The sequence below is a fragment of the Sturnus vulgaris genome, chromosome 2 (genome assembly GCF_052056855.1).
Source record: "Sturnus vulgaris isolate bStuVul1 chromosome 2, bStuVul1.hap1, whole genome shotgun sequence".
Taxonomy (NCBI): Eukaryota; Metazoa; Chordata; class Aves; order Passeriformes; family Sturnidae; genus Sturnus; species Sturnus vulgaris.
Genome location: NC_142244.1, coordinates 23,491,565 through 23,500,551, shown reverse-complemented (window position 1 = coordinate 23,500,551; position 8,987 = coordinate 23,491,565). Strand labels below are relative to the sequence as shown.

The 8,987-nt window shown below is 44.6% G+C and overlaps 1 protein-coding gene across 2 annotated transcripts; it reads right to left on the bottom strand.

Annotated features, from left to right (window-relative positions):
• Positions 1–477: 477 nt before the first annotated feature.
• CLDND1 (claudin domain containing 1) lies at positions 478–8,740 on the bottom strand. 2 transcript variants are annotated; one of them, XM_014878624.2, is made up of 6 exons: positions 8,665–8,740; positions 8,078–8,252; positions 3,822–4,116; positions 2,502–2,609; positions 1,975–2,112; positions 478–1,877 (listed from the first exon to the last, which is right to left on the bottom strand). In XM_014878624.2, exons 3-6 carry the CDS (start codon positions 4,108–4,110, stop codon positions 1,657–1,659), a joined length of 756 nt encoding a protein of 251 aa, XP_014734110.1. In that variant the 5' UTR covers positions 4,111–4,116; positions 8,078–8,252; positions 8,665–8,740; the 3' UTR covers positions 478–1,656. The 2 variants fall into 2 exon arrangements, with proteins under 2 accessions (XP_014734110.1, XP_088015037.1); XM_088158911.1 differs by lacking the exons at positions 8,078–8,252; positions 8,665–8,740 and having other exon boundaries at positions 3,822–4,507.
• Positions 8,741–8,987: the final 247 nt, after the last annotated feature.

The following is an 8,987-nucleotide window of genomic DNA, read 5'->3' as shown; positions in this document are numbered from 1 at the left end:
TTGTAAAGGCTCCAATGATGATAAGAACCCTATCACACACCTGAGAAAAAAATTAAAAGAAATTACACAAGCAGTTATACCTGATCTTCAGAGAAATCATGACTAGGGCTGTTTGCTGACCCAGAAAACCTACTAGGAAAAAAAACCCACAAAGGCACAACAGAAAAATAGCCATAAGTTAAAAATACCTTTTTCTGTGTCATTCTCATCAACCACTACCCCACAGAATCCTTGCCATCACTCATTTTGTCAGGAATTATTTCTCCTAAGGCATACTTCTTTTATTAAGCCCGAAGTAAGGAAACAAGGTGAGTTAAGGCCTCAGAGTTGGAACAGTTCAGTCTTAGAACACTGTTTTCTAGATATGACATGTCACCCAGTCTTGCTAGAGCTGCAGTGATTTAGAATAAATGTAACATTTTTCAGCTAATTAGAAATTATGGGATGTTGTGACCACCATTGATGAGCAGGAGAAAATTTAAAGTTAGCAAGGAGCTCAAGAATTTAATTTAAAAAATTTTGATTTAACCATTGTTCCTGGTAACATTTCCATAAAAACAGAGAGTGATCTAGACACTGGTTCTTCTTTCCCCAAGTAAAATCCACTCTAGATCATTCCCTCACCCCCCCATCAGTTTCATGCATTGCTGAAAATTTCAGAGTCTTTATTATTACTATTATTATTTAATTTAAACAAGATGGGAAAAGAGCAGCACCTTTTAAAAAAACCCTGTTGTGTGCTATACAGGATAAACAGGTTGAGGTTTAAAAAAAGTTTATATATGTACATATACACACATACACTAAACAAATTAAAAGCAAAAAACTTGTGAGGAGGTCATTTTCAACAAGAAAGAAGAAAGCCTTATTCCACATCAAGCAAAAGCACCACAAATTAAGATTAGAGTGTACACCCACATGTAGTGCAGATACCAAACTAGCCTGGGTCCTGGAAGCAGTGGAGCTACAGCAGGACAGAGCCCCATGAGGGCCTCTTATCCCCCACTTCTTAGCAGAAGCAAGTGCAAAGTGTGCCTTCAGAAGGGTGTGCTCTACAGGCACTACCACAGCTGCCTGCTCTGCCTCCAGCAGTTCTGGCAGATGCCACAAAACACAGTAAACTAGTGATAGGAGACTCAGAGCTCAGCTACAGACTGATTTAGCTACAGTATTTCCATAAAAGAGGTTTCTGAATTCCCTCATGTCTCTTGGGTGCTCCCTGTAGGTACTGCCTGCTTCAGTCACACAGCAAACAGCTCTTGATTTTGTATAATTTGTGCACTGAGGTTCCCATTCTCGCATATCTGCAACTTTTCTTGTCTCTCTTCTACCCCACACCACCACTTCTACTTCCTCCAGGCTGACAGGGCAATAAAATTATGAAGGGACATATAAGGGGAACTGTCAACAACCAAATGTAGCTTAAAAAATAATAACAATTCTTAAAAAAAACAATTAAAAAACCTGTTCACATTCTGCAGACTTCTGGCAGGCTTCGGTCATTTAGCCCACAGGTCTTCAGGGCCTGCAGGCTAGATTGTCTTGACTGGCAAGAAGCATGCAGTACATGATAAAATTCTGACTAAAAGAAAAAAGCAGTAAGGGCTGGGGGAGAAGAGGTTCTAACATGGAAAGCCCAGACTGCTGTAGCAGCACTTATGCCACACGGTAGGCTTTCAGGAGAGTGAATTCCTTCCTGTTGGTGCGAGCTGCCCAGATGAAAAGAGCAGCTGCCATGAACTGCAAAGGTGCTGACACACAGGCGAGGCAGAAGGACCAGCCGAATTCACCCCTCACATCTTCTGGCAGAGGCAGCTTCCTATGGAGCAGCTCAATCCCAGCTACATAGCAGCCAACGAGGCCCAGCGTACACAGCCCTGGGGAAGGAAGCAGCAAAGCACAGTGAGCTCACCCATGGAGTGAGTGCTCCAGGGGTACTCTTGAGCTTCTTGAGGAGGATGCCAGGACACTTACCTGCTAGGAAATGCAGGACTCCAGTGGCAATGGCCGGGTAAAGGCTTCGACAGGCACAAGCACAGAGCCCAATCAGAGCCCCGAAGCACATGAGGCCGATGCTGACAAAGGGCAGGAGAAACTGCAATCGCCAGAGATCTGCATGTGAAAGAAAAACACAAGTCAAATTTGCTGAAGATGGGCTAGAAAGGATCTTCTTTCACCGTCTTACATTCCCTTCTACCCTGCTGTTTCTGCTTCACCAGATAGTCTACATTCACAGTCGAAAAGGACCAAAGATTCCACTCAAACAGAAAGACCCAAATTTGTTAATTCACAAATCCACGTACTGCATTCATAAGCAAAACCCTTGCTAATACATCTATGTCTTCCTTTTAAACTTTGACCTACTGCCTGTGCAACTGTAAAAAACAATAAATGGTGAGCAAGAACAAGAAAGACAGAAGCTTCACTCACTAGTGACTGAATTTGAGAAACAACTTTTTTTAATTCTAGTTTTTTACCTGCCAGAAGTGAAAAACACTTACAAGTCCGATTCAAATCCATGCCACTGTTGTGATTTCCAGGCTCTATGTACTTTTCGACAAACTGATCAGAGAGGGAAAAACTGATGCAGTTTGTAGTCATATCAGTTTCTGGGGGTAGAAAAAAAGAAGAAGTTGCCATTAGGTGTCTCCCTTCAACCCTCCTTCCTCCGTTTCAAATCCTCCTTTCCCAACGAGATAGGAAGCTCCTCAGAGCTCCATTTGTAAAAAAAAATTACCTCTCCAAACAAATCTGTAGATGCTTTCCTACGATGTAGTTGGCACAATGTGTCTGTTATGAAGTACTACACTAAGGGACAGCATTCCAACATGTAGAATCTTCAAGCTTCCCTGCATTATCCACAGAGAATTAGGCTATGTGTAACAGACTGGCAAAATAATGTGGTGGCATATGATGCTCAACTATGTTGTCACATACTCTTGAGCTCAGGGTCCCATAACTAAGGTGTGCTTATCTCCATATGCAGAATGTGGTCTTATACTAACAGTTAAATCAAAAATGGGACAGAAAGGTCTGTTTAAAGAACATGAAAGATTTGCTTCTGTTTCTTCTGTTTGCTTCTTCTGCTTCTACCTCAGATTTTACTTTGAGTACTATTGAGAAGAAATAGTTTAAGTGTCTTCCAAAATAAGTATTTTCATGAGGGGGGGAAAAAAGTATTTCACATATTTTTTTTCTCCACAGAATGTAGTCGTTGAAAGTACATCTTTAAGAGAGCTCAAAATGAAGGAGTTCACACATACAGTAAGTACCCAAAATTTACTTTGAAGCAATCAATTGTTTACCACGTATTTTATCCCCCAACGATTTAAAAAAATAATACAAACATTTCACTCGATGTTCATTCAAGGAATCCAAGGTGTGCTGATGCAATGATGGGATATTTGCCATGTGAACAAAGTGAATGACTACCTAAAATGAATGAGTGCCTCCTTGATAAAGTAGTGTCTTTATTCCATTGCTGGAACCTAGGATCTGTCCTAATAAGACAGTAACTGGTAGAGCAACTATAAATGCATCCCCAACTGGACAGCTGAGGCAAAATAAAAATCAAGCTTGTAAGAATAAACCTGGATCAAATATCATGTGTCAAAACCAGAAACTGCAGCACTGACAGCCACAGACCATTTTGTCCCTTGCTTCATTAAAAATCTGGACTGTCTTTATTAAAAATCCAACCAACCAAAACAAAAGCTAGAAATAAGCCTTCTGGAGGAACAAAGTGGCATGAGTCTGTTCTGAGGAAGATAGCACACAGCACCCCAGGGAAGCTAGGGAAGTGATAATTGCTCTGGAGATACCTGGTGGGCTGTACCAGTGAGAGTTTTTGGGTACAGTGATGCACCTCCGCCACAATCCAACGGTGCCATTGCACCGGAAGAGCGCGTCTGTGTACGTCTTCTCATCTGCATCTTTGCTGACAAACTCCTCCCAGATGCTTCTCCCAGCTTCAGTAACATTCTCGGCTGGGGACAGGGTGTGGTACTCGTACCAGAAGTCAGTGCCGATGGAGGCTGCCATGTAGATGGTGGAGATGAGGCTGAGCACGCAGGCGATCACCAGCGCTGTAGCAAACCGGTTATCCATCATGGTGCCCTCGGTGGGAACACAGGGACAAGTGACCAATGCTTCTGGAAGTATAGTGTTATCCCAGCAGTGCCATACCTGTGACATCAGCCCCCTTCTGCAAGGTCCCCTCAGGATTTGCAACACCTTCCTTTTCCTACCTACTAGAATTAAAGGAACACTGAGCAAATCTACAGTGCTCACCAGCATCCACTGGATCTGCGAGTTCCAAGTAGGGATAATATCCTGGAGAGTGTGCTCTCCCAGCCACACTGCACTGGCTGCCCCCCCTGAAGCAGCAACTGACAGAACAACACCAACTTGTCCCGAAAGCAGATGACACAGCTCACTGCCATTTGATTGTAAGGCAATGCCAGAGACTCCATCCACAACGTCAGCGACTCCATCCACAACACTCAGGAAGAAGACTTAGCTTTCCTTAAGAGATTACCAAGGGTAGAAGTTATTTTTAGTCTGCTACCCCATATGGCTTTCACAGCTTGTGTTTACAGCAAAGGTAAGAACCACAGGCATGCCAAAAGAACCCTTCCAGGCTGCTCACAAAGGGCAGCCATGCCAAGGTGCTGGAATGCCTTTAGGGAAGAGAGAAATGTATCTAGGCACTAGAGACAGAACATGAAGGAAGCACTGGAAGATAAGTTTGGATATTATGATAAATGCTGCAATAATGTCACGATATATATCGTGGTGTTTTTGGAGACCTAGAACAATGCATGGGGGTGCCTTGTTCCATGGGAACAACGTGACAAAACCGAAAGGCCTTCATATGCCCCCACAAGGACTTTGCTTTGTATCTCTCCCTTAGGGGTCATTTATGCCCTCCTTTGTGGAGTCCTGCTCCCAGATGGCACAGGTTGAGGGTTAAAGGAGGCATGGGAAACATACAAATATCACACAGGCTTATGACAATACCATGGCTTTAATGAGTTACTGATCGCTAATATAAGAAATGTTTTGTGGCTGCAATACACCAGAGGACTCTTCTCAAATGCCAGTTGTTCTCATGGGCTTTCTGTGCTTGATTAAATTTATGGGTTATTATGAATCAGGCTTGAGGCACTTGCTAGAAAAACATAATTGTAACTAGCTCAGCAGCTAGAGGTAGGCCGGTGGCAGGAGCTACTATCTAATCAGCTCTTGTCTCCTGCTTGCTCTACCTCCCTTCTCCCACACAATTTGATCAAAATATTTTGGTCTACTTTCTTTGCAACTGAAGGAACCGCAACTGGAAACAGCAAGTGCCTTAAACCTCAACATTCACAAGGAAAGAAACAGTGAAGTGCCTTGAGTAAGACTTTTCAGTAAGAAATTATGAACCAAGAAACAAGCTGCAAATTAAAGAAGGGAATATCAAAGGCATCCATGTTTGCTGTTAACAATACCATTCTTATTTCTTTTCCTCTCCATCTGCTGCTCTATTTGTCTGAAAATGGCTAACAAGAAGGAAAAATTATGTGTTCCCATATAATTTCCTATGCTTCATTTTCATATTAAATGAGGCACACTCTCTGCAACATCCATCCTTGAACTGCATCCTTAGCAATGAGAAAGAATAGAACTGATTTGTTGTGAACTGACAAGAAACACCCATTTAAAATACTGTGAAGTTTGCATACCACAGCTGTACTTAAATAATAATCTACAACCTGTGAACTTTAATAAGATAATAGAAATACTGAGATGGAGAACACATCATTTCCAGGTTTATTTATGTAGAAAACATAGGATCAAGCCCAGACTGGAAAGCAAATTCTCTGTGCAGTCTTTAATTCCTGGTTATATACTTCCACTCTCCTTCAATATCCCAGCATCTTGCTCCAGGTACACAGGATACGGGATGGGGAAAGCAAGTTGCTGTATAGATCTGACCTCACCATTCAGCCCTACTGTGTTAACTGGGGGATCCCCGTCCCTTCACACACTGCCCCTGATGCAAACAGGGCAAGTGGCACCTGCAGGGCCAAAGCTCCTGCTGAGCTGAGCTCAGAGCTGACCAGATCACTCTCAGAGCAAGCAGCAGAACAGGCTGCTGAGCAGGCTGGTCTGGATTTTCCACTATATTGCAATCACATCTACTACAAGAGGAACCTTCTGCAACAGACTCCTCTCTTTAGGAATGGCTCTCTCTGGGCAAAAGGATCACAACAAACCACAAGCTCCATCCTCAAGAGTAGTGTCTGGTGAAAAAGAATGTAACCAGGACATTACTGAGCCCCTGATCTGCTGTCACTACCTTTCAATATAAATGCTGACAACGACAAAGCTGTATCAACTTTATACCTAACATAGAGAAAGAAAATAACTGGCCCAAAAGTCCTGCTTTCAACTATATATCCCTGCTGCCACGTACAGAACACCGGTGCTGGCATTATCCCTACCAGATCACCACTAAAAACAACCACACACTTCTGGACCAGCCTTCTGTGTGCTGGCATGCTGTGAACACAGCAGAGTTGATGTCAGCTGGCAATCAAGAACAGTTCATAAGCAAAATGAAGGCTTAATCACCAAACAGCAAATTAAAGCATTGCCCAGTGTTCATTACCCACTTGGTAAAAGGGACACGGAAATCTACTGACACTCAATCCTTGTAATGTAAGTGCAGGCATAGGTAGAGAGCAGCCAAGGGGGCTAGAGACCCCAAAATCTAGCAGGTGGCTTTGTGTGGCATTTGTCCCAAAATGACTTCCAAGTATGGACAGGACAGTGACAAGGCAAGAGTGGACCCCAAATTCCTTACGATAAAGGTCCCCTCAGTGCTTCTGCCTAACACTTGAAGTACTTACAGAAAAGATGAAGAACTCCACAACACCTCATGCAAAGCTTGAACCAGTTTTTCCTGCCAGTGGAGTAGACTTGACTGCCCTGCCCATTCGCTGTGCATATCCACTGCATCTTCATTTACAGGAGACACACTCCCCCTTAAATGAGGTGTCTTTTCAAAAGGGAGAACCATCCTGCCAGCATCAGGCCGAGCTCAAAGGGAGCAGTGAGCACAGTCAATAAGAAATAGTTACCAGAGAAGTCCATGAAGAAACACACTCCGTGATTATGGGATTAATGCCGCACTTTGCAAAAGATTCTCTGCAGAACAATATGTAGGAGGTGCTTCAGAATAAACTTACTTATGAAAAAATAACATTACTACTACCAAAGATGACACTAATTATAAAGATTGATAAGAAATAAAAATGCTTTGTATCCACAGGCTGTCAACGAGAGCCTTCGTTGTTTTAACAGGTTTGTTCATATAGTTCTGACAGCACGTTTTATCTAACTGGAGAAGCTGTTTCAGACAAGTTAGAGCTGAAACTAAGCTATGCAACGAATTTAAGATAACACCAGGTGGTTGTCAACAGGCAAAAGTGCTTAATGAGATACTGCAATTATATTCATCTTTTAAAAGAAGTGAGACACGTGAAAATTTTTAAATTTTCAAAAAGAAAATTTTCGAAAAAAGATCAAAAAAAGAGAAGGTAAAGGCCAAACTGGAAGCAATACTCAACAGAATGACTAGATTGCATGTACTTCAAAGAAGGGAAAAACAAAGGGGACAAGTTAGTAGAGTCGGGAAAGAAAATAACAGAGAACAGAACAAAGCCAAGTATTCTGGCAAAAAATCAACTCTAAGACTGAAGACTGGACAGTCTTTGTAAGAAGTTACTGTACCATGGCAGAAGGGGATACAAAAACGTGCATATTTTTATCTTGTTGCTGTGGTCATTCTTTTCAGCCAACAGTGGGTCACCACATTTAAAAAACCCCTTTTATGTGACATCACAAGAGTCCCTGCTGCACTCGCTGGCACTCTCTCAGGATACATGTTAGCAATCAAAAAGGGATTAGGGAGAAGGCCTACAAGAGGGTGCAAATATGGGGAGAGGGGTGGGAACAGCACCAAGCTGGATTGTCCGTTCGGTATTCAGGGCAACAAAAGGTTAGGAAAGATTGCTACCAAACACTTTAGTACCTTCAGAGATGCTCAGAGTCCCTCAGGACACACAGCTCCGAGGATTCTAGGTCTCTTCAGAGGCACAGTGTTGTTTGTGTCCTGTGGCCAGCGGAGAGCATGAAACACAAACTTCCCTTCTGCCCCGACTGTTCCATTCATTCAGCTTCTTCCACACCACTAGTTCACAAGTGATCTACAAGCAAAGAGCAGACCGAATGGCTGGACATCATCATTTTACTCTACAACTACCTCACAGACATCTCCCAGTGCTATCATTAACTTTAAAAAAAAGATAAGATGGAGAGTGGAAATGACTTGAAAAGCCCTCAGGCCAAGAGCACCTGCCCCTGCAGGAGCAGCCCAGCACCGGGCCGGGCCGGCCGGGCATCCTCACGGAGCGCGACCGCCTCCGGGGGTCTCGGGCCTCCCAAGCGTCAGCCCTGCGCGGGGGGCGACAGCCGTGGGCCGACAGAAAACCCAAGGGGAACATCCCGAGCGCTCAGCCCCAGCCACAGCCCCCGCCCAATGTCCCTCCACCGCCCGCCGGGCGCTATGCGACCCGATCCGATCCGATCCAATCCGGCCCGGCCCGGCCCGGCACCCACCGCCCATCGCCGCCGCCGCCGCCTCGCACCCGGCCCGGCCCGGCCCCGCTTCCGCCCGCAGCGCCCGCCCGCGCGGGGCACGCTGGGCGATGTAGTTCTGCCGCCCCCATCCGGAGGCGCCGGCCCCAGCCCCCCCTGGGCAGCGCTTTCTTTCCAATAGCTCATCACCCTTCCTCAGGAAAATTCCTGCTCGTGTCCAGCCTGACCCTCCGCGGCACTACGCCCTCTCCACCTGCCGCTGTTTACCTGGGAGAAGAGGCTGATCCCCGCCTGGCTACATCCTCCTTTCTAGTTCTTTCTGTTTCTCTTGATGGTTTGTAAAA

Bases quoted from the DNA above. Each gene is read 5' to 3' on its own strand.
- CLDND1 (XM_088158911.1), bottom strand. From the start codon at position 4,296: ATGCTGGTGAGCACTGTAGATTTGCTCAGTGTTCCTTTAATTCTAGTA. The intron at 2,610-3,821 runs GTATCTCCAGAG...TTCTACCCCCAG, and splicing joins TCACTGGTACAGCCCACCAG to AAACTGATATGACTACAAAC. The intron at 2,113-2,501 runs GTAAGTGTTTTT...TTTCACATGCAG, and splicing joins CATGGATTTGAATCGGACTT to ATCTCTGGCGATTGCAGTTT.